At 40.6% G+C, this 26,265-nt stretch overlaps 1 protein-coding gene across 1 annotated transcript; it reads right to left on the reverse strand.

The window, feature by feature from the left end:
* Window positions 1-11,813: 11,813 nt before the first annotated feature.
* On the reverse strand, window positions 11,814-24,045 carry RPP40 (ribonuclease P/MRP subunit p40). The gene is made up of 8 exons (XM_005149916.3): window positions 23,837-24,045; window positions 21,994-22,138; window positions 20,818-20,886; window positions 19,366-19,461; window positions 18,475-18,600; window positions 15,323-15,521; window positions 14,259-14,393; window positions 11,814-12,416 (listed from the first exon to the last, which is right to left on the reverse strand). The coding sequence occupies exons 1-8, from the start codon at window positions 23,963-23,965 to the stop codon at window positions 12,218-12,220; spliced, it is 1,098 nt and encodes a 365-aa protein (XP_005149973.2). The 5' UTR covers window positions 23,966-24,045; the 3' UTR covers window positions 11,814-12,217.
* Between the last annotated feature and the right edge of the window lie 2,220 nt (window positions 24,046-26,265).

Below are 26,265 nucleotides of genomic sequence, written 5' to 3' on the forward strand. Positions count from 1 at the left end.
TTGCAGTTTTGTAAGTTAGGCTGGCTAGGTGCCCAGAACGGGTAAGCAACCCCAAACCAGTTTAACTGACAAGTATACTGCAGTTCACACGGCTCTGGAGCAAAGCACAATGGCCTCCAACTCTTCAAAAACCATAGCTACAGATTCTCCCTCATCTATACTTTTTTATTTGTGTGAACTAACAAACCTGTGCTCTAAGGTAGTGGTGAAGTTTGATATTTCTGAAAGTAACTGTGAGGTTTAGACATAACTGTCACTAAAAGCAAATGGGAATATTAAAAATACCTTCTTTAAAATGTATTTAGAGTATATAAACAGTATGCACATAATGCACACCGGGCAGTCTGCATGGACAACTTACCCGATCAGTTTACAACATTTTGCCCACTGTAAGCCTTTTAAAATATGTTTTATTAACAAGTCACCCAGTTCCCTTTGTATCGAGACAACTTCAAATTCAGCTTTTATCCCCCATCACACTGACTTAACATTGTTCCAGCAGAATTTATGAATTCAACGCTTGTGACGATCAGAAGCATTTGTAAAACTACAAAACAGGACTTGCCAGTATGGCTTTGGGAGCCTCGCTTTAGTGATTCTTGGTCCAAGCTTAGGTATGATGGGAGAAACCTTCACAGGCAATTCTAGGAATGCTGGAGTTAGATACCAGGCATCCTCAATGTCCTCTGTTGTAAACAAAAGAATTACTATGGTTTTAAACAGAAGATGGAACAGTGCAATGATTTTGCACTGTTATTTGATCTGCACAGGCTTTTCTTGCCTAGAAAGAGTTAATCTGAGCAGTAGCTTTCTTTCTTTGGCAGGAACTATGCATCATCCCTGATCAAATCTCATGAAAATGCAAAATTATAGAAATAGTGTCCCTCAGGTTTACTGACGGAACAGACGGAAGCCATAGGAAACAGGAGCCCCTGAAAGGCTGTGCACTTTATCCTTCCCCATCTTTCAGATCAGTACCGTATCCAGACACATATTTAACAACCATCATCTCTCTCCGCTGCGCTGCCATTATCCATCAGCAACCTTGAAGCAGAGCTGTACAGACACCCAAAATAGCTTTTGACAAGGACATGTAAAACCATTCACTATCTGAAGAGGTCAGTAATACCTGCAATAGGAATGCAGGGGTGCTGGATTAAGTCTGGCACTCTTCTAGCTTTACCTACCTGGAGCTGCTACTATACTGCATTAAAGGTCCTGATCACACATATATGAAGTATATATATAAGCATCTTTTACTAAAATCTGCCCCAAATTATACTTACTACTTAATTTTTTAAAGGTTTTTTTTAATGATCATCTTTGATCAGGAAAAAATAAGAAGTCCCTCAGGATCCAACTTGTTTCTCATTAGGACTTTTTAATTGACTACTTTCTCAGCCCTTGATGCTAGCTCTCCACATACTCAGAATTGTATAAATCACAATTTCATCTAATTGCATATTTTCTAATAAAAGAAGGTCCATTTCTATCCTAGCATTATGCCAGTATTCCTCTTTGAAGTCCCACGGAGCTGCACCCAATTCCTGCTACAGGACAAAAACAACTGGAGCACAGGAATCTTTTGGTCATCTTTCACACAGACTCTTTAGTCTCTTTTGCTGGTATCCATCTTTCCCACAAATACAACTTGATGCCTACTAACACAGTGCACAGCACAACTAGCTCAAGACTTGCTGTTTATGCTAATCTTGACTCTTTTTTTCCCTGCCCCCTACCATGTCAGTGCTTTATTTATTGTTCTGACTTGTGCCAGACACTGAAGTCACAGTCTGAGTTTTCAGTTTGCTCGCATCCCTAGCTCTTTTTCTGCTTGTATAGCTGCCTCCTCTCTTTCCTCACTAATATTACCACATCTGAATAACCCTGGGTTTTTTCATATGTGCCATGTATTTACATAATGAACAACTGTAATTTCTTTTCCCTCCCCCCACCCAGAAAAAAAAAACCCTGGCAGCTCACAATGCTCAGTCCTTGTGCCTTTGCACATCATCTGGGATAATCTGGACCCCACAGTAACAGGGGGTTAAGAAATACAAAGCTTATTTTGGCTCTGTTGTGATTGCAACTGCTAGCAGCCAAGTTGCCTCATTCAAATTGTCATTTTTCAACAAAACCCACAGGCTTTAAGACCTAAATTCATCCAAAAAATACATGCAGATGAACAGGCTCCAGCCAGCTCTCTTCATGTTGCCATGAAGCCAACATTCTAATAGCGCTTCATCTTTGCTTTCAAAAACCTCATGACAGGCTAATTAATTTAATAGTCCAGACTTCTCTTCGGTTGGCTTCCATTCCCTTCCCAGAAAGCTTCCCCCAGCTCTTTACAATATCTTGAAACTGATTTTCACTATCTCAAACCATTACTGTTCTTGACAGTCTGTCTCAAGATTTTCCATGTACCAACCTTTTCCATCACCGGGGCAAGCCAGATGCTACTGGGAGAGAAAAATATAAAAATAAGGAGTGACAGACCCCTTTGGTAATTCCCCAATACCTCTAAAGCCTGGTAAATAGGACATTATTTTGCTGGCAGCAACACCCTCACAACAGCTACAGAGATACAATTCAACAGGCTCCGTGCCTAACCAAAGTACCATGAGGCAGGGATGAACTTTCTGAACCTTGTTTAAGATCAATCAATCAAGTTTAAAAGCATCAGCCTGGGTGAAACACTGCAGTGCACTTCCCTCTTTTTCAGCTTCCCTAAGAGCAAAAACTTTGTGCAACTTCGTCAGTTTTATCCACTTTTTTTTTTATTTTTTTAATAAAATGACTGGGAGCATTGGAAGGCAAACATGGTCTCTTTTTACATAACAGTACAAGTGCTGGACATAATGCTGCTAGCAGACAATGGTACTTCACATTCAATATAGGAACTGGTTAGACATTCAGTGAATTGCTCAGAAGTTGCACTGTTTCCCACCAAAAGTGCTAATACCAATTGTAAAAACTTCACTGAGGACATGCAGACTGTTCATGCAGGAAGGCTTTAGACAGCAGGAATCAAGCTTATCCCCTCTGTAACAAAACTGTAGTCATTTCAAACTACAGATACAGGTAAACAGCTGTAGGGGTTAGAAACGAAACAAAAAAAACAACACACAAAGCATCAGTGCAGTCCACAGATCTAGTGGCCATCAGATGATGCTGTTCCCACCACTACTTACAAGCCAACATACTTGCTGGCTTGCAAGTAAGGTGGTTTAATAAAGCACAGTTTGCAGATTCTGGTATTTGAAGACCTTCTCTTAGAACAGGGCAGTATCTCATCTTGTTTCGAGTGCAAATGGCATAAGTTTAAGCATGCTTAGAGGTAAACTATTTGTTCATTAGAAGAAGAAAAACCTGCGTTTTTACCAAATTCAGAACACTACGGAAGAACCTGGCAGTTCTTAATTTGCCCTGAAATCATCCATCTTCACACATTCTGTGTTCTTCTGCATGCAAGACTAAGTTTGGAAGAACCACCCCCCCCCCAGAAAAAAAACAAACAGAAAATGTATCAGAGCCTCCACTTAGTCTTAAAATACTGTATCTTTTTTCTATATTTCTACCTAAAACATCCAGGGCAATAAATAAATAAATAAATAAATCATGTTTAGTCTCAGTGCAAGACCAATTTCTAACTTCTTTTCTTTATCCACTTTGGCTTTTTTGTCAAAACTGAATTCAGAGGGAAGAAGTGGGGCACCACAGCCCTTTCAGAGTAGTAACTGTATGAGCTGGCACACTTTTCTAAGGACCCGATGTGCTTCTACCATGTCCTCACAATTTACAGGGACAAGCACCTAAAACATAACAAAATATAGTTCATGAAGCAGTTTCTATGTACTGAAAAAGCCTCAGCCAAACATCTGTCCTACGTTACCAGTGCAGTTTTCAACTCCTTAACTTTGTTTCCAAATCACACTCTTTGGGTCTTTTAGCAAATGGCAGGTATTCCTCAAATGACTGATCTCAGGGAGGATTGAGGGGGTGGAACAAATCTAAGCACCATCGTGGAGGCAGACCATTTGTGAGCTAAAGAGAAGTGAGCTCTCTGTGCGGAGGGCTTTGGATGACTGTTGTCAAGACTCCTCGCCCAGAAGAGAGGCCAACAACTCCCCAGTTTATATTCCCTGGAATCAATCCCGCTTGCTCACCCACACAAGCTGTGGCAACTGCTGGCCAAGGGCAGGATCTGGCTAGGCAAGGAAGCAGAACACTGAGCAGGATCTCTGTCTGCAGCAAAGCCCATCTCCCTGGCAGCTGATTTCTTGATTTCAGCACAGCAAATGTTTTTAGTAACAGATGCCAGTAAACCCAGGAGCTTGAACTTTCTGAACCAACCCACCAACACATTCTGGAGTAAGAGAAGAGCGAGCTACTCCAGATTCCAAAGTGTAAAGCAGTCCTGGACGGGGCAGACCTACCTTCTGACAGGCATGAAGAAATGTATTTTCTTCACAGCTCCTCTCCCTAGAGGTCCTCAGCATACAATTCACTTGCTCAAGCCACGCACTGAAGAAAGAGGAGAGAACAGCACCTGGATCTAAAGAAGTCTCATATTTAGTTGAAATCTAACAACTCCACTTTCAGCCCCTAGGGAGGAAAAGTCAGTGTAGATTGTCATTCACAGAAGAAACAAATCTACAGAATAAAAAATAACTTTTCCACCCAGACTACCAACATCAGGAGAGCTTTGCATAGAGCATGTGTGCTTCCTTTCATGGAAGTGCCATGGCTATGCTCCAAGCTCCCAGTTCCATAAGAGCTATATAGAGAGGTTCCCACGGCCAGCAATACCTTGGGACTTGAAACTCCAGGAATTCTTTGCTATTTAAAAATGCACTCCCTTCTCTTCAAGAGAAGGCACAGAGAGGTCCCCATGCAAAGTAACATGGGTGAGGTTGGGCTGGAAGTCCTTTTGAAGCTACATCTTATACAGCTTCCTGAAAACCATGTTCAATCCCTGCTGAATCTGGCCCCTCTAAATCCTCATGCAAGGCATGGAGCTTTGAGTTCACTCTCATTTAATTTGTCTTAGTGTCTATTGCTTTGAGCATTGCTTGGGGAGTAACAAAGGAAACCTGGCAGCAAGAATCTGAGCAAAAAGGGAAGAAAAAAATAATTCTCTGATCTTTTGAGAAATTATGGAATCAAACAAGCATCGCACTGATCCTGCAAAGTTTAAGGGACTTCTGTCACCAGGGATCCAAACCTCACTCCTAAAACTCGTGTATAATCTCCAAAATAAATCTGGCTGCTTCCCACTAAATGCATCAATTTCTGCCTACTTCACATAGAACTGACGCGGATATAATGGAAGCCATAATTAATAGTGTTTCAACAAAACAATACATGAGAATTTAGTTATGTCTCTCTGCTCGACTGAAAGGGAAGTCCTACAGCTAAAAATCTCAGCCTTCCTCTTGGGGAGAACAGAACAATGAATCTTGCTGCAGAGTGACATATTCCAGGCAATTACAGGAGCTTCAGAGCTCAAAGCCACACTCTGAGCATGACTGGAACATAAACAGATTAGCAACTGCTAAGGACTGCTCTCCTCCCGATTTGGAAAGCATGTTCCCACTTCACTTTTGTAGCCTTTAATGATGCACAACCATTCTTTTAACAAGGAAAGCCATTTCACATTTTTATAAATATCCAAATACTTCATGTTACCCTTAGTTACCCTTCATCCCCGTTTTCTACAATGTTGCCAACTAAATGGACTCATTTTCCTGCACATTACAGTCTTGCCTTAAGCAGAGTAAACCCCATACCAGTTCCTTCACTTATATCAGCCTCCAGACAAGTAAAAGAGAGATAGAATTTATTTTGTCCTGAAGCCTTGGTCAGAATCACCCCTTTCTGATGAGTAGCCTTCAAAAGAAAATGGATGTCGCAAGAGCTGATTCTAGGTTCTGAAGTGAATTCTGTGAACACTAAATAATAACCTATGGCACTCTCCAAGTGCTTTACAAAGCAAGCAACATCTCTAAGTCTGTTGCATTGAAGGGGAAAATGTAAGAGCAGCACAGAACTGCGACATTATTTGTAGAAGGTCATCCAGCAGTTTGCTATCAGAGCTACAAGTACATCCCAGTGTCCTTCAGGCAACCTTGCCTTTCAGTCTCAAACTGAAGATGCACTGTAGTCCTTCAAACAGTCTACCAGCTGGTATAGGCAGCTCACTGCTCAGCACGCTGGCTTTTCTGGATCCCTGTTCCAAGAACAAGAGTAAATGCACTTTGTGGGACTGGGTACCCAGCCTGGAGACCATTAATACCATTGGGCAATTAACTGCCTACAGGTAGGCACCACAATGCTCTGCTTTTACATGTGTTTTACAAGTCTTCAAAATTATGTAGGCATCACTGCTCTTTACAGATCTAACCAGATTGTGCCTGCACAATTTCAAAGGCTTAATTCATGGACTTTGCAAACCCACACTGGTCACATGCATACCTTTAATCACCTGGCCAAAGCATCAATTACTCTGAATTGCTAAATGCCCACTATTCCTATAGACCTTTAAGAGCAGCACAGATACAGAGGTTCCTCATGTTTCAGACTGTAATTCCATAGTATTTAACATTAAATGTGATATCCTGTGTAGTATGAATTTCAGTGACGTCTGAAACACACAACTATCTTTCTATCGAATCAGTCGCAAGTACACAATATGGCAATTAAGTCCTCTATGGGAAAACAAATGACACCAAGCTTACAAACAAATCACATCAAGCTTACAAAAATATTTGAGGACATTTATGTAAGTTTATGGGGTTATAACATCTTGTTCTGACACCAGTAGTTCAAAAGTTGAATTTAGTATCCAACTGAAAAACAGGCTCAAGAACCAATGGCTCAAAAACTGCTTGGTTTTGAGTCTGCCCTACAAAAGCTGACCATGTAAACTCTCGACTTCTTTCAACAACAAAGAAGAAACCTCTCTTCATAAATTGTAATCAGTGTCCCAACGGCAGTGTGCTGAGCAGTTCAGTAAGGCTTTTATCCCATGCCAAACTACAAAAACTTTTGGAAACTACAATGTAATAACACTAGCTTCCAGTAAAGCCTTACACTCTATCCTTTTGAAATGCATATTTGATTTGGTAGCACTGAAGAAAGGTACAAACTTTCAACAGTGACAAAGATTAGAAATATTTGCCTTCAGGATAAATCAATGAACATGCTATTTTCTACCTGTAATCATGTAATAAACTTAATCCCTTTGCATTGTCTCCAACCCTACCAGCATACCATGCAGAAAGATTGTCGATATCTAGTGAACCAAGACATCTGGCTTAGACAACAGTACTATTAGCATCAATGGTTATCTGTATTTCACAGCAGGGGGACAGAACAGCATATACAACTGCTTAAGATATTCTCCATTTACCCATGTAAAACATAACCATATTCTACTAACTAAAGCCCACTAAACTGTTCTAATGAAGCCAGCTAAAAGAAACTTGGCATAGCCAAGGCACCCTGCTCCTTGCTCTCTGGAAAGCTGAAAACTGCTCAAGTCACTTTAGCTCCCCCTTTTTTGCTCCTATATACAGCTGCATTAAAACAAGTGTATTTAAGTAGTGATGGAAGCAACTTCCAAGGACAAAACAGAGGCCATTCATTTATTAAGAGTTGCCTTGGATTATAGTAGATATTTCTGAAATTCTTGTTAATATTCAGAAGGTGGTTATTTATTAAATAACTAATTGAATTAGTCTCTGGTTTTGTTCTTTGAATAAAAATGATTAAGAGAAACAGTTCAAGCATGTTCCACTACAGATACCACATAAAGAAATACTAAAGACAGTCAATTGCATGCATTAATCTTTAATTAACAGCATCAGAGGAACTATATATAAACTAGTACCTAGAGTACTGGACTAGCTATAAAAAGCCTTCATTCTAATCCCAGATCAGCCACTGATTTGCTATGCCCCTCCCATGACAGGGGAAAAGAAATACTCCTCTAAGCTCCCGTTTTCCTTTTTAGCTTTTTTTCTGCCTTACCATTTCTTTTTGCAGTAGTTGTAGCAGGGACATTCTCTCCATGAGCAAAACCCAACAGTGGCTCTACAGCACTGGGTGAGCAGCCCAACTTCTAATTACAATTAACAGCAACATCAGGGTCACCCAACCTATCTCAAGACAGTTCTAAACCTTCATGTTTCTATAATGCTCTCCAAAACCTTACAAATAAACCAAAACCCCTCTCTGTAGCAAGGGATAATAAAAGGCATGCAAATTACTTCCAACAAGAATATTATTGCCCATCTTTGAGCAATCTCCCTCACTCCCATGATGGCTATGCAATCCCCAGGCTGATGACGTATTAACCTGTCTCTTTCTTCTTGGATTTTTCCAAGACATCCAACTTCACATCTTGGCTAGGCTGTCCAAAATGGATATTCCCCATAAACAGCAGCATGATGCAGCCAAAACAAAGCTTGTACTTCTTCCATTAAGCCCTGTCAACTCCCTTTCAAGCAGCCTTAGATTAACGCTCATTCTTGTCTCTCCTGCATTCCCCAGATCTAGGCTGTGCTGAATCATGCTGCTTTCTCTCTGAAACAACAGCATCTCTATAATCTGATAGTCAAAGTCCTTTTTGGCATCCTTATCTCCCTCTTCCCCCCCCCCCCCCCCCCCCCCCCCCCAGCCGCTGATATTTCCTTCCTCACACAAAGAGTACTACCACCATTAGGCTCCCATTCCTGCTGTTAAGGGACACAATACCTTTATTTCCCCAACAGGTTCCTGAGTCATCAAACCAAAAATGCAGATAAATTCAATTTAGATTGATTTTGTGTAACACACTGTCCAACAGCCTCAGCTCTTACCTCACCTTTGTCAACATGAAAGTTTGTTCTCTGTTTGTTCCACACCCATATACATAACCATGAACTAGCCATGTAGCTGGAAAAGCACACGATCTTTGCAGCCCATTCTCAGCTGGTTTCATCTTCCCCCCAGTAACCTCTCAACAAAATTCCCTTTCCTTCTACCAGTGGAGAGAAAGGAATGCACAGCTCAGCAAAAGAGCTGAGGTTAAAGCAAAGCAGTTCCCCAGCTCTCGAGAAGTGTCTTATCACTGCCTGTCCGCATACCAAGACAAAAATCCCCTCTACTCATCATGCAACCAGCTTACCCCAGGCTTGTCTCTGCATTCAGGTATTTGGCTTTTCTTCCCCATGCTAGATAAAACACTCCCCAGAGGCAAAACTTCTTAGTAAGCACTCAGCCCTTTGATCTCAGAAGCAGCTGGTGCACAGCTGCTCCCCATTACTTTTGCAGCTCTTGGGAACCTTTTGCATTTTCCTGTCCTCTTTCACAGACAGACACAAAGGGCAAGAACACCAGCAGCCATCTTTCGTTCTCAGGCAAAGGCTTTTGTTTCCATCTCACAGTCATAGAATGATAAAATCAATTGGGTCGGAAAGGACCTTAAAGATCATGCGCCCTGCTCAATGTGCCCTCAAATTACTGCTCACCTGCCTCAAATCCAGACCATCCTTCCTAACCTGCTCCCCAAGGAGGTGTGCAATACCCCCTGCTCCTTTTCTCAGCAAGGGTCTCCTCCATGATTGACTCTCCTGGGGAGACACAATGCTCCCTCTATCCTTACAGTCCATAGAAAACAGGCTCCTGTCCCTCACCCCAAGAAAATCTTCCCTCAGGTCACAGTTGTTCTCAGGTGGTACAAAAGAAGTCAGTTCCACCCCAGAGTTCCTCTTCTGTGCAACTACAAAGCCCAGCAAGCATGAGAAAGCCTGTCTCCTAACAGGCAGGCATACCATTGGACCTTGCTACGAAAGCATGGATCTGCTTAATGCAGTATCACCCCACACAGGCCAGGAGTAGACAACTGCAGTGACTACTAACAGCACAAGGTTTTCTTTCAATACTTTCTTTAGGTTTAAAGAAAACTCAGAAAAGCTATAAACTTACTCAGCACCTCAAGTTACAGGATTCAGAGACAGCATTTTAATCCTTAACTGGAAAAGCCATTTAAAGCAACCACCAAAAGACAACAGGGATGTAGGAAACAGCACAGCCAAATGACTGCCTGTAACACTGAGCTTTGAGAAACACAGACCTTTACCTCTGTAAACAGGATGCAAAGGGAACTGTTGACCCATATCATTTGCCAAGATTTCTGTAAAAGATTCACATTAATACTCACATGCTGGAAAAACTGTTATTGCTGGAATACCTGCTCCTCAGCTTGCCTTCCAGAATCATCCCATCAAGAAACCCAAGGTGCTCTGCAGTCAGGTGCCAATTAGAAAAGTCATTTCAGCTGTTCCTACTGCTGCCATTTCAGAGCCACAGCGGCTGCACTCCTGCTGGGACTACTGTGAAGCATATGCATAAGATTTGTCTCCTTTCTCTTGGTTAGTAAAGAAAACAAACCCACCAATACAAAATTCTTACTTCCAGGTAGCGTTTTTCTTTCCCCAAGCAGTATACATTATGCTTTGTAAGAGAAAAATTTTGCTAGAATCAGACAGAAAGATGAGTGCAGTCACTGGAGCAGCTACAAACTTCATTCAACTTTTCATAAAGATTGAAGATTTTTAACTTTGCATCAGAACTTTTGCTTCCAGGAAAGCTCAAGCTTTTAAGAGGAAAAAGGAAGACACTTCTGATTACTAGTCTCTTTTTTGTGAAAGTTGACACATGGCATAATCTCTCCACAGACACTTTCAAAAGCAGACTTTAGCCAACAACTGAAGCCATTTGCACCAACACATAATAATGAAACATAGTGTCTGAGCTAGCCATGTTAAGTATTTACTTGTAAAGGGTCAAGCCAAGAAGTTTCCCAGACTCTTGTTCATTCAGTTTGTGATCGTGTGACTCTTTGTACATGAGACAAGGTGGCACCTCTACTCCTGACAACCTACCAAGAACATCTTGCGGCAGGATAATTTTTAAAAACAACATAAGGATTAAAACTGTTTGCTGATTCATCAGAATTGTGTCTGTGAAATGTGTTACAAAACTTGAGCAAAAGGGGTTGGGTTTACTATCCAGTAAATCATCCAAGGTGATTCTCCTACTGAATACAGCAAATAAACAGATGGAAAAATAAAGCTCAACTGCTTCCCATGGTCCTTCTGCTTTTCTGTGCTACTCACCCTTATAAGAGATCTTGATGTTTCTACTACAGACATGCTCTAACTTCCACTACCAATCTCTCACTCCATCAAGTGGACAACTTCCATTTTAGCACTGCGTTAGTACTTTAATGATACACACCCATTCCATAAAAGAAAAAACAAAACAACCGACATCTGCACCCATTCTCCAAAAAACCATCCAACCTTTCATTGATTTCAACAGGAGCTAACCTGCATTCTTTATAGCTGCCTGTGCACTCAGCATTATTGCTTATTGTTAACAAAATCCATTTCACTTCAACTGCATCGTTTGAGGTATTTGTTCCCAGAAATGTGCCTTCAATAACATGACAGTGAAATCTCCACAAGTTGTCCTGTAAGCAAGAACCATAAGCTATTTAAAAAGTAGTGTTTGGGGTTTTGGGGGAATGGTGGTGGTGTGAGTGTGTGTAGGTCAATCAAGAAAGCAAGCAGCAGCCTTTTGCATCACTGTTAACAATCAACTTCTTTTTGATGACATTAATGTGCTAAATCAAAAATGCAGGTCAGCAGTAAGCCTTCCCTTTTTCCATGTTTAATGGGTGCTCCTTCCACTGTCACATACCTCCTCCTCCTCACCTTTTTTTTTCTTATTTGCCAGCATGTAGGCTGAAATATCTAAAACATGAATTTGAAGGGTTTACAGATCTTTAATGTAAAGAAAGAAAACACTAAATCCCAAAATGAGCTTTCCCCACAAATATTTTAGCTAGCAATCTGTAAAACTAACTCTCAAATTCCAAAATTACTTCTGGATAAAAGGAAACCACCTACAGTCAATTCCCGAGTACTTCTAACTCTCCAAAACATCTTCTTAAACCTAGAATTGTGAAGTCTTTCAGAAGGCACTGTATGACAGTGAAGAAGCAAAAATCCACTCCTTCCATTGCAGGTCATCCTTTAAAGGGTATAAGTAATGTAAAAACATATACAGCCTCTCAGTAGTTGTTATGATTCCTTTTATAAAAATTATCTTATTAGGTTTCTGTACAGTAACATGGGGTTATTAGAAAACAACTTGTGTAGATGTAGCTTTATGGAGGACAATCATCGTTAGTTCCTACAGCCATCTGAAGCCAGTAGTCCAGATTTCTAAAAATAACAAAGTTGTACAAGTTTTCTCCTCCCTTGTGGAAACCATGTTCATTTTCTCTCCAGGAAACAGGGCTGTCTGCAAAGCCATGCACAGTTAAGGTCAGCCAACACGCCAGTTTTGGTTCACCAAAATAGCAACTGCAAGAAAGAAGACAAGGTAATCAATAATTATAATTGAATAGACAGCATGTTCAAGTATACAGGATCAAGTACAAAAAGTCAAAGACAGGCATTATACTGGAAATTTATAATTAACAGTTAAATGAACCTATTTTAGTCCATAATACATAAATTCAAGAGAAAATATTCCATCAGAAGACATTGAGAAACAAAAGAAGATTGACTAGTGATTATTCCTACCACACTTTTAGACATGGCAAACCTGAAAGTTATAGCAGTAAGAGAAAGTTCTAAGTTGCAAAGTAGTTGTTCTCAATTTCCTACAGCATGCAATGTCTTTCAGAAAATTAAAACATTGACTATCAGCAGTTGCTATCAGGGAAAAATGACACTGGAGGAAGAAACATAGTCAGGCTCTGATGACACAAATATTTTTACCACCAGGAAGGAAATGGATTACAAATAATCAAAGCCAGACAGAGAAGAATAAAAGCCAAGGAAATTTGTGTTCCAAGCCTAGCCCAGGGAGGTCTTCTGCACAGGATTTGAAAATTGCTCAAAGAGTAATGACCATATTCCAGATAAAACAACAGCAATATTGTCATGAGTCAGTGCTGCAACTGTTAGCCACCAGGTATTTCAAGCGTCATCTCACACATGGATCAAGGAGCTTCCAGAATTTACTATCAGCAGCACTAATACAAAGTACAGACAGATACAACATAGATCCATCATACACTAAGATCATGTAGTTTGGTACTGAATTAGATCTACAGCTACCCTGTTCCATCACTCTCCAGTGTCCTACGTTGCACTTGATCTTGTGATACTTTTTTTGGTATAGTAAAGAGATTTCTATCATATTTTCCACCATGTCGTGGTTTAAGCAGCTGCTCACTCACTCTCCATCTTCTTTCTGCCCTCCCAGCTCCCAGAGGGATGGGGAGGAGAACTGAAAGAATGTAAATCCCACAGATTGAGATAAGCACAGTCCAATAACTACAGTGTAATACAAAACTACTACTACTACCTCCAATAATAATAATGATAAGGGAAATAACAGGGGGAGAGATTATGAAGCTAAAACAGGAAGGAAAGAAAAAAAAACCCACAAACCAATAAACACAAGTGATGCACAGTATAACTGCTCACCATGCACCAACCTATACTGATACCCACCCCAACCTGAGCAGTGATCTGGCCTTCTAGGTGACTCCCCCCAGTTTATATACTGGGCTTCACTGGCTGAGGTATGGAATACCCCTTTGTCTAGTTTGGGTCAGGTGTCCTGTCCCTGCTTCCTCCCCATTTCCCATGCCCCTCCTCAGTGGCAGAGCATGAGGGACTGAAAGGTCCTTGATCGGAGTAAACATTACTTAGCAACAATGAAAATATTCATATGTTATTAGCGTTGTTCTCAGACTAATGCTGAACACACAGCACTGTACCAGCTACTAAGAAGGAGGAAAATAATTGTTATAGCTGAACACAGGACACATCCGTAGTTAAAAATACTAAATGAGACATATTTGAAATCATATGATTTTCATAGACGGGGAATTTGAAAAATGCAGGAACTCAGCAGAGCCACTGTTTCTTAGAAATTAGGATGAAAAGCAAATTTATTATTAGAATGCAGGGTAGGCATTTTCAAATTTAAAGTATCCAAAATTGTTTATTGCTTTATTATAATAATATTAAACTACTTGCTAATTTCCTAATTAAAAAACCTCTTCATTTTGTGTATTTTGCTATTTACCTGTAACAGCACTACTGAAAAGAAGTATTTAAGAGTGATTTCAAAAATTAAAAAGTGTTAGAGGACAAGTGTTTTAGTAGTATACTCCTGTCAGTCCTTACCACAGCTGCTCCAATAACTGAATTATCTTCTCAGGAATTATAAAGCCTGTGATTGTGCACAAAAATGCTTTTTCCACAATTGTGTTCGGCTGAGGACAGCAATAAGTTGATAAGAAGCTAGACGATTTGTTGTCTCTGGGGCAAAAAAAACACCAAACACACAAAAAATAAGCAAAAACAACAGTCACTTTAAATCTTCTACAGGAAATCTTAGTAATCAGAACTTATACCAAATAAGTAGTATCTACGTATATCATCTAAATTAATATCAAAGCAACTAATGGCCAAGAAATTAATACACAAGATGTCATGGTGCTGTGGGTTAACCCTGGAAAGCATCTAAATACCACACAGATGCTCACTCACTCTCCTCTAGTGCAATGGAGGAGAGAATCAGAAGGGTAAAAGTGAGAAAAGGCATATATTGAGATGAAGACAATGTAACAGGTAAAGAAGGAGTTGCACAGGAAAGTGAAACAAGCTAACAAATTCATTTACTACTTCCCTTCATCAGGAAGATGCTCAGTCACGTCCAGGAAAGCAGTGCTTCATTGTGTCTAACTGTGACTTGGGAGACAAACATAACTCCAAACATTCCCCACCCTTCCTTCCCCAGCTGTTATTGCTGAGCATGGCACCATATAGTGTGGGACAATCCTCTGGTCAGTTGAGGTCTGCTGTCATGGCTCTGTTCCCTCATAGCTTCTTGCCCACTCCCAGCCTACTCACTGGCAGGGCAGTGCAAGAAACAGAAAAGACCTTCACACTGTAAGCACTGCTCTGGCTAAAACATCACTGTGTTATCAACACTGTTTTGGTCACAAATCCAAAATACAGCACCATACCAGCTACTATGAAGAAAGGTAACTATCTCAACCGAAACCTGTACACATGGGTACCCCTACAAACAGGTAAGTTATTCAAGACTTACAACAAATGCTTAAGCGTGTAACAGACTTCCCATTTACAAATGTGTCTTTCTTAATTCTTATTCAACTCTTGCTTAAAATAACAGCTTCCTTACTTAAAATGTATTTAAAGATCAAACAAATTCAAATACTTACAAGCTAACTTGATTCAAGACAGCACCTAGCCATTCAAACAGCTCCTCTGTACTGCAGGACTCCTCTGGCTTTCCATATAGTTCATTACTTTCCAACAGTGGGCACTGTAAGTCCCTTAATGTGCTGAATGTTATTTTTGGCTTCAGGGTCTCTATTTGGTTTTTTGAAAAGTATGACACCAGTGTTGATCCCTCTGCACCTTAACAACATAACAACATAAACAGCTGTTACAAAACTACTAAATAAAAGGAGCATTGACTCCATGAAACCATTGTATATGTATACAAGAAAATGCGGTGTGTAAAACTGCTTACATGGTGTTATCTCTGGCAAAACCTTATCTTCTTGGAAATAAAAATTAGTGTGAGATCCAGCAACTCAACATAGCTCAGTAAATTTACTATTTAATTAGCAAGTATAGATCTGTCAATAGGAAATTGAAGCCGAATTAACTGGCCAAGTAATAGAGTGGACTCATTAGAAAGAGGAATTTATAGTGTTCCTGAAAAGGAAGACAATGAAAGGGTGCATGAAAGGGAACACATGTAAACTGTTTCCAAAATGTACCCCAGACTAAAAGCCTAACCTAAGCAAGCATACTGCAAATTCAAAAATATCAACCAACTTCTTTCTGAAGCAGTAAGATAACTGATGTAGAATCAATTCTCCTAAATTTGAAATTCCAGATAATGTATTCTGTTTTCATGAAGTAACAATGGGTCTCCAGGAGACCAAGAAATAATACCTTATTCAGAAGAAGTCTGAAGTCCAGCACAGTATTCAAATACTGCAGGAAATACATGCACAAACAGAGGTTCAAAAACAGGACAGAGGTCTGTGGAATCCTTGTTCTATATCCACAGATAAAGACTTCAGAACACAATATCCAAGAATTGCTGTAAAAAATTATGGACTGCCTAAACTCCATCAGCCATATTTCTCTCAAGAACAATCATTTGGGGGAGTAGAAAAAGGAAGCTAAACTGATCCCTTTTAGTCATCCTTCAAAAAAGGCTGCCCAAGCACCAAAGGGCACAGTGACAAAGGCAGCCACCAAACTCGTTAATTTCGTACTTCTATACAGATACGTTTAAGTCTGAAGTCTGCTAGAACAGATGGTTTTCCTTCAGCCTGTACTTCCTATTGGTATTTGTTAGACCAAAAGGTTCAAACGATGCATATTAGAATTCTCAGTCAAATATAAAAAAAATCTACATTTTAAATGTCTGCTGCATATGAGAGCCTCAGCTATAGCCCGAACTTAAGGAAATGCCAGAGACTACAGTCAAGACTCCAACAGAATAATTCCACTAGCTACAGCAAAGCTTTCCATGTCAACAACCACCAGGCACACTGACAAAGTTTTTTGGAGACCAGTCAACTTCAGCCAATAAACATTTAGAATTGTCATAGAAATTGCAGAAATAGAGAAGAAACTATTGTTTTCCCTCTGTCACTGAAGACATGAGACACTCCATACCCCCTTTTTCTGTTTTTCTTGGTGCCAGGACTACTAAGTGGGAAAAACAGGTATGAAAACAGGAAGTCCTGCTTTTTGAAAGTGACACAAATATTTATAGGTTTGCAGCATTGCTGGCCATAGTAAAGAACAGCAGCTATCAGCAGGAAGGCTGAACACAGAATGCTCATAGAGGACATGGATTAGCTCAACAAAATGCAGCTCTTTTCTCCTTCCAGCAGAATACACACTATGTCTCATGTCTATTAATAAAAAGCTATAAATGTCTTTCATGTGTTATGAGGACAAGATTCCTGCACTGAAAGGCATGCAGATTTAACTCAATATTCAGGAAATGATTGACCTTACTCCTTTTTTGGATATAAGAAAGTGAGGAAAAATGAATGCTAATCTTCCTGAATGCTGCTAACACTAGCAGCAACAAACACAAGAAACTTACCAGCCCTAGAGGCATTTTGCTCTCTGCCTATGATCAACAAATCTAAGCAAGCTGAGCCTGAAGATACACCACCTCAGCTGGGTTTAGGTAGCAAGTCTTGACTATGACTCTTTTCTGAAGACAAGGACAAGAATTGCAACCCCTAAACAACTGCTGTGTGCCAAACAAAGAAGAGTCCTTATTGTATGACTAGCACTTAAAAAGGGGGAGAGGAAACATGAAGAACGAAAGTGAAACATGGACACTACTAAAGAATCTTAGAAGCAGCTTTAATTCCTCAGATCAGTTAACTCCCTGTCAAACTTGGTCCTGAAGAACAAGGAAGGTAACAACATAAGGAGCAGATGGGAAAGCATTCTTGGGGACCTCTCTAACATCCCTCCTCACTAGTGTGGAGACTCAAAGCAGAACCACACTAAAAGCTACACAGCTATGACAAAGAAAACCTTTTTTTATTTTTCAGTATAGACTCATGCAGTTTTTGACAATTCTATGCAAATATTACATATCCCTAGATACAGCCAGTTCTGAGGTAATAGAAGGAACTGCCGACTTTGAAAAGGGGCCCTCAGAGGAAGAACAATATTTGAATCCAGAGGAGAAATAATGTAACCAGCAAACAGGAGATAAACAAATACTAGAAGAAAGGTGATTTAAGACAATAACATTTCTTATAACAACCTCTTACTCTCCTCCAGTCTCAAACAAGTGCTTGAGAATAAAATGATAAAAAGGGACTGTGTCCGCATCAGTGTACACAGAACATGATGGAAATAGGGACTCTGTATATGTCCTACAGCTAGTGATGAAATGGAAGCTCCCCATCTTAACTATTACACCAAATATATAAGTTACAGATATTAATAAAAACCATTTATTTTTAATGGTTACATATGTCACAAATTTGTAACGATGAGACAGCACTATGAAACAAGGAAAGTTACCCCAGAAATCCAGGGCAATCCAGAGACATGGAAATGAAGTAATTAATGTATCTACTACAAATCACTGTTGCATTCCTGACTGAAATGTTCTGCTGTTTAGTAACTAACACACACAGAGCCCCAAACAAATAAGCGAAACAAATAAAAAAACCCACACACAAACACATTTTAGTCTAACTTTTCCTTCCACTAAAAATGCATTTAGACAATCACTACAAAAGAACAGTGAACTAAAAATGTTTGGATTTCATGTCAGTTAGATTTTACTTTTACATTTAGTTCTTATTACCTGTATGATACCAAGCTAGTAGGAAGTCAAATTCTAAAGGTTTATTTTCTTTTAAGGCCCAAAGCACTCTGTTATGTTTCTTGCTATCAGGATGAAAGCCGGAATCAGTCAAGTCAATAGTTATAACTGCAAAAATGTACAAAAGCAACTGTTAACCAATTGAAATAAATATTAATATTAAATTAATTAAGAATCATAGAACGGTTTGGGTTGGGAGGGACCTTAAAGATCACCTTGTTCTAATTCCCCTGCCATTGACAGGGACACCTTCCACTAGACCAAGTTGCTCAAAAGTTTATCATATTAAAAAGTTCCAAAGAAACCAAGGAACTTTAAACTTCCTTTTCACATATTATATGCACCTTTACATCTTTATGTAAATATGACTCATTATGTAAACAAACATTTACCTCCTGCTGTCCTTATTTTGATATAATCTGAAACTGCCTTCTAGTGACTGGAGGGACAGGTTCTTTCTGTAATGGCACTGACAGAAATCCCAAACCAGCGCCTTAGAAATATCTTGGTAATTATGCAAGACATTAGCAGCAAGAAAAGCTACAATTTCTGACACCAAAAGCTACATATACAGCAATGACACTTCTTCAACTGTTGAACTGATCCCAGGACAAAGTTACATTTATTTTTCAGATGGAAATTTCATAATACATTTTATTACTTGACAAACTGAATGGTAAAATGATGTCCCATTTTGCCAAAATTCTTATTATTGATAGCAAGTTTCCTCCAAAGTTTTATGTAATTACCCATCAACTACTGTGAATTCTAATACATGAGATGGCATTATTTTAATTATTTACAGAATAATAATAGTAACAAAATCACAACAAAAGATCTGAAATAAGCACTGTTAATATAAATAATACTTACTATATCTCATTACTTTTTTGCCAGAATATTTAGAAGGGCGACCTTGCAGTCCAAGTTCCTCATAAGTATCCTTATCCACCGACAGAATTAGATTTCCTATAAACAAAACAATTTTTAATACAATCTTTTACTTAGTTCCCTTTGAAGTCTTCTGAGAACTGTATACTTTATACAATGTTACCTTTGGCTCAATGGTATTATTAGTGTATTCCAAACTCCTTAGCTCCATATAAATAGATTACCTGACTAACCATTAGAAAAAAAGGAAAAAAGTGTTGTAACTCAATTACCCTTTTATTAAAGAGGTCTGATGAACTAGAATGAGAAGAGTGTAATGCTATTACTGAGGTAGCCATACCTTTTATTGTACTACCTCCCTTCATTGCTCAATCCTTCCTCCACTTGTACCCTAGTATTTGCTGCGTTGTTGGTTGAACTCTACATTAAAACTGGCTCTGATTTAGTAAATACTCATGCACACTTTGCTCAACTAAACATACAAAAGCAGTTCCTCCAAATCTAGTGGGATTACTCACATTCATCTAACTCTGCTTATTAGCGATGAGCAGATATGTGCTGGAACAACTCCACTTCCATGCTCATAAACCAAATCTGGCAGATGCCCCTTGCTACAAAACTTCATAACAGATCTCTACCACAGCCTTTTGGTTCTACTGTACAAGTAACAGTATTAACACAGAATACAAACAAACAAGGCAGTTGCTAAAGATTTCAAATGTTGGCATCACCCGGAACTGTAGTGCTGTCTCTGCATTAATTGTGCATAGCTTGTAGCAACTCCATCACACAAACTCAATCACTGTCTCCATTTTGCTAGGACTGTGCTAAAAGAGCACATAAAGAATTCCTCCTCTGAAGAATCTGAATTTACTTATGCCCTGATGGGCACCTGGCATATTACAGCACCTGAGGCTAGAGGGCTGACAGACCAATTTGTGTTTCTATTACATCTGATCTAATGTTAAACAGAAATAAAGACATATTTGAAGCCCAAATAACTTCATCAGTTTCTCTGCATTCAAAATACCACCTGACATTTTGTCATAAAACTGTGACAGAAGAGAAACAGAGCATTTTAACACATAATTCTCAAAAAAGAAAAGTGTTTCCAAGCAGTGCTGAATTTTATTTTTTTTTTCAAATTCTGTCATTAAGACCAGTAGGAAACAAGAAACTGGAATGCAATGTTTTCACAAAAATAATCCTCTGTAGCATTCACAATTATAGTTGAAGCACTGACAATTGGACGCTCTACAGAACTGAACCTGGTTTAACAGTATGGATGAAAAAGAGTTAAAATGAGCATTTTCCTGATCCAAATGTATTTCTGGTTAAGTTGGTAAGTATAAGCACCATTACATTCTTCAGTTTACCTTAAAAAAAATCCCCAAACCATAATCAATACGTTATTAAAAACAAAAAAAAACATACCATTTGGTAGCAGAGCTGCAGTATTATCTTGATCAATTTTTGTTTTATAGGTAAGCGCGTAGCATGAACCTTTAATAGTAAAGCAGAAAACAATGAGATTGCAGTCTCTAAAGAGACATGACGATATGAAAGATTCATCTTAAGATATTTTAACATGCCAAATATCATTTGAATCACTCTAAACCGTGGTGTTTTCATCAATTTTTTTTGCCCTCTCAAGTAAAAGAGCATTTTGTTATTATTTTTATGAACTATAAACCTTGAATCGGCACTGTTCTGAAGGACCTTACCAATATGGCCCGATATGAAAGCACCTCTTTCTACCTGCAACTTTCCCCATTCAGAAACTGAAAACCCCATTTTTAACCCCAGACACTTTTCTATTATCCGTTCATATAAAGACAAGGGGCAAGATGCTCACATTTCTATTTTGCTGCATTATCTGCCACAACCAAATGTTTTTCAAAATACAGGCATCAGATCCTGTAAACTCTGTGTACAGATGTCATAGTGGTTCCATAAAACTGCTGGCATAAGAATCATTAATGAGACTAAAGGAAATAAGAAGAGAGTCCCACAGCCAGCAAGCAAACATCTACTCTCTTGTTTCATCTACATGTTCTCTGCTCTCCTTCCCTTCCCCTTTCAAGCTATTTTTTCCTCCCGGGCAATCATGTGAAGGGTACAATAGTTATCATAAGCCAAACAAGTGGGCCCTGCTAGATGAAAACAGCATGCTCTGAGTATGCAATAGCGAGCTGGCTGGGCAGAGGCTGCATCTTTTCTCTTTTTCTACTGCATGTTGTGGAACACAGCTACCACCACTCTGTGCTGAAATAAGAAGGAACGAAAAGGAGAAGGGAGCAGATTTCTGCAGGAATCAGCATAAAGATGAGATGTCAAATAAATAGGTATGAGGATGCATGGAAGCCCTCTTCATAGCTGGTTTGCAAAATTAAGATGGCATAAGGAGAAATGAAGACGGAACAGTCGCAAAATGTTTGGACCCAGCAGGTGCAAACAAATGTTGACACACCACAAAGCAGATAAATTAATACAAAATTTTCTTTGTACTTTTTCTTCTCTTCCTTTAGAGGAAGAAATATTAATAGATTTTACTGTGCTATGAAAAAGAAATATATTATTACTGCATCTGTCATGTTCTGATTTCCTTACCTTTCTTCACAAAAGCATCAATGAAATCATGAGCAACCAATTCATGAACTGGTAAATTCCTCACCAGGTAGTACTCTCCAACATCCGCAATAGTGCTTTTCAGCACTTCAGGTAGCAAGCCACATTCGGGGATCAAAAAAGACACCTATTAGGAAAATATCTGTAATGTAAATCATATCCTAAAATCTGTTCTAGAAGAAAACCAAGAAGTACAAAATAAAACCTCTACTTTGCAAGGACATGAATATATTCCACCAAAATGAGATGAAGAAAAAATAGTATCAGGCTATTGTCTTCAAAATGTATCAATTCACACGAAGTCTCTAGGTTCTCTAAATACATTATTTGGGTTTGGGTTTGTTGGGTTTGTTGGGGTTTTTTTGCATTTTATATGCATTTTATATGCATTTGAGGTGTTAAGTAAAGGCATGCCTTTACACAGCATGAGTTAAGATCTTGTTTCACGTCATTATAAATTTAGCTTGATGTTGCACTGGAACATTTCCTTCAGCCTTTGCTGCAGGAAGCAGTTATAACTAAAAATGTAGGCTAAGCATTTATGTAATCTCAGTGGAAAACTGAAGACCAAAGTAGAATTTCAACTAGTTTTTAAATCAATGCACTCTCCTGTGTGGAATACTTTGGAGGTCAGAAGAGTGAACACGCTATCAGAGCAAAGCCTGAAGATGGGCTCACAAAAAAGGCTCTTACTTCTGATTAATTTAAGGTAGAAAACTGACTTTCAAAAGGGAGAAGCACCTAGCGCTTCTTCCTACTCTACACTCAGCATTTTTGTCTTTTGGTCCCATTGCCCACCTTTAATTTCCCTTTTGTTTAAAACCATGCCTGTATGTGTTTCATAGATCAAGAGAACTCTTAAGGCCAGGAGACCACAGAAAACGTTACTACATGGGCAAGTACCATGCTTCCCAGCAACTATCCCCAAACACCAAAAGGTCAGTCCCCCTGCTCCTCCTCTCTCTCTCCCTCAAACTTTTTTTCCCCAAAGCTCTCAGAGAACAGGTTTTTATCTCCCTTTGCACACATACACAAGAGAAGTAACAACTGACAGATGGGCTTCCTGCCACACAAGGAGGAAGCTTTCTAATTAGCTGCTGAAAACAAATTACTAAGGAAATGGCAAGAGGATCTGACTGGAACTTGTAACAGTCGAAGAAAAGAGAGCAAGCTGTCAAAAACTGGACTTTGCACATTAAGTCATCCAAAACAATTAAGCAGCTGATGAGAGCATGACAGGAGGCTTTGGCAGAGGCAGGGACAGCATGAGACTGAGTGCTTTCAGGGTACACCTGCTGCCAGGTCCCTCCCTGCTGAGGGACTCCTTCAGGCCCTTGCTGCTTGGGCTGGGAATTTGTGGATGCTTCTTCCTGCAGGACTGGGTGGGCAGCACTGTCACCCCTCTTCTAGTTTGTGTCTGCACGGTCTTCCACTCCTCAAGGTGCTGTGTAACTGTGTGAGACCACCAAGCCAACGGGGCCAATTTTCCTTCTCCTTCCCACAAAAAGAGGCAGACCGGCCAGCTGACAAGGTCGGAGGAACCTTCCACAGAACCGCCTGGCGTGGGGTGAAGCGCCACCAAAGCGTCCCGTTAAGGGCTGTCAGGAGGACCCATGGGGACCTTTCCGCCCGCGGTGCTGCGGTCTGGCCCAGGAGGCACGGATGCTTCCATCCGCCCTCCTCCCTCGGCGCGGCCAGCACCGTTCCTCAGCACCCCCAGCCGGGCCAGCGACCCCCTCAGCGCACCCGCTCCTCACGCTGCCCCCCAACGGCCGTTACCACCCGTCCCAGGCAGGCAGGCAGGCAGGGAGCTGCGTGCACTCACGCGGCAGTTGTACGCGTGGTCCCGCACGTGCGCCGCGTGCCGCGAGCGCGCGTGCCGCGCGTGCCCCTTCTCGCAGACCAGCAGGTGTCGCGGCGCCTGGCGCAGGCGCTGTAGCGGCGGGAGGGACATGATCCGCTGCCGTGCACGGCGGGCGGGAGAGCTCCGGTCACAGTACCCGATCGGCTGTCCACACACACACACACCGGACAGCAACGGGGAGGGAGGCGGGGAACAAGATGTGCTCTGAGGTCACTTCCGCCTGCTTCGGTAGCGCAGCCGCTTCCGGGGCAGTGCCGGCTCTATGCGGTCCTAATGTGGTGGTGGTGGCGGTGGCGGTGGTGGGAGCCGCTGCGAGCTTCGCCCGCTGTCAAAGTACTGAATGCTTCGTGGGACACTCGTCTCAGCCCAAGCTGAGCCCATGCACTGCTGTGATGACCCATCCTGCCAGTGCTCAAGGCCAGGTTGAATGGGGCTTGGAGAAACCTGGTTTAGTAGAAAGTGTCCCTCCCTGCCCGTGGCAGGGAGTTGGAGCTAGATGAACTTTAAGGTTCCTTCCAACCCAAGACATTCTGTGATTCCATGATATTCCATCATGTATAGAGACATAGCCATGGACAAGGCAATGAGGGCTGAAGATGGGCGAACCAATCCCCTATGCACCTGGTGCTATAGTAATGTTGTCTTTCTAACTTCTCATTCTGGTTCGAGAGTTTATTTTGCCAGTTTTTGCTGAGAATTCAAAGCTCTGCAGGAACAGCATCCCATGGAAGAGGTGGAATTACCATCCCTGGAACTGTTAAAAACCGTTTAGATGAGGCCCTCTGTGACATGGGTTAGTGGTGGAGTTGGCAGTCCTGGGGTGATGGTTAAACTTGATGGTCTCAGAGAGCTTTTCCAACCTAGGTAATTCTATGATTCTATGAATTTTGCAAGCAGGAGCTGCGCCCCACTGGCATTGAGGGAAGAGTTGTATGTGTCCAGGGCTCATGTCCTGATGTGGAATGGTTTTAGGAGAGAGGGATGCTTGGAGAGATAAAACAGATGGAGAGGAGTGTGTCCCGGGGTGGATGATAGCACCAGACAGGCTTTCAAGATATTAAGCAACCTGCTTCCTTCTACCCTACAGCAGATGTGAGATATGCATAAAACCCAAGGAGCTGCAGGGGTGCACGTCTCCTGTGAGGCAGGTCACTGCTGTGAGATGGCAAAAAATAAAGGCAACTTTGTAAAAGTAAAAAAATAAAGGAATGGCCTTGGGTGACGAGCCCTGATTTTGGAACATTTCATCAGTGTTTTACAGAGATACATCAAGTATGTGAATTCATACTGAAAATTTGTCATCTGTTAGATCTCTGAGCATATTTGTAGTAATAGCTGCAGTTTTACAAGATCACAAGATCTTGCATCCCTCCGAAAGGGACTGCCCAGGTTAGTGAGCACAGTGCACAAGGGCTATGGAATTGGGCCCTACCTCCGATGTGCCGTCTCACTGCTTGTTCTGTACATTTTATATTTTATATAAAACACATAAAAATCCCCTCTTTCCGTCTTCCTGCAGTATTTCTTTTCCCTGTCCTCTATATTCATGGCTCCTAATTTAGTTTAAAATGGTACCAAGCAGCTTTATTCATATTTGCTGTTTCTGTAGTTTGTACAAGGCTGTATGTAACCTTACTTAAAGCACCACTTGGGTCACTTCACCAAACATCCATCAAGTTGGCAAAGCTGATGCTTGGCTTTGATGCCAGTTTGACAACAGTAGTTCCAGAGATCCTAAGCTTGCCCTAGGGATATCTTGACATGCTGTTTCTAAATGAGAAGTTCAATATTAACACTTAGGGGTACATGAGTTTGATTATTCCTCTCCCTTAGCTAGTTGGATGCCAAGCTGAAAAGTTTGTTCAGTATAGATCAGTGTAGGAACTTTATATAGAAAAGTATAGGTTATGGTAAGGTCACTTTTTCAAGTACTGCAGTGTTACACAGGTATGAACCATCATCTTGTTATGATTTTACTCAATCATGAACTACATATATTTGTGGTTTGCTATCATAATCGGGCACTCTTGTTCACTACCTGGTCAGTTATTGGCTGTTTGGCTGAGGTAAATAGACAGCACTTTAGTTTTCTAGATCTGCATTTCTAGTCTGGTGAATTTCTGTTATGGCTCCAGCTTCAGTATTGATGTGCTCAGGCTCCACTTCTAGCATAGACTGAACTTTCGTGGTGCTCTGTCTATGTTTGGGTCTGCTTGATGCTGCTGACTTCATAGCTATAAATAGGTAGCAGCATGAAAAGGCTGGTTCTTGCAAGGGCTGTGTTACAGAACCATGCTTGTTTAAATGAAGGAGGGATGCTACTGAGGAGTTACTAGTTAAGTGCTTCTGGCTTGTTAAGGTGATCCAGACCCACTTGTTTCTAACATGTG

Source organism: Melopsittacus undulatus, chromosome 1 (genome assembly GCF_012275295.1).
Source record: "Melopsittacus undulatus isolate bMelUnd1 chromosome 1, bMelUnd1.mat.Z, whole genome shotgun sequence".
Classification (NCBI taxonomy): Eukaryota; Metazoa; Chordata; class Aves; order Psittaciformes; family Psittaculidae; genus Melopsittacus; species Melopsittacus undulatus.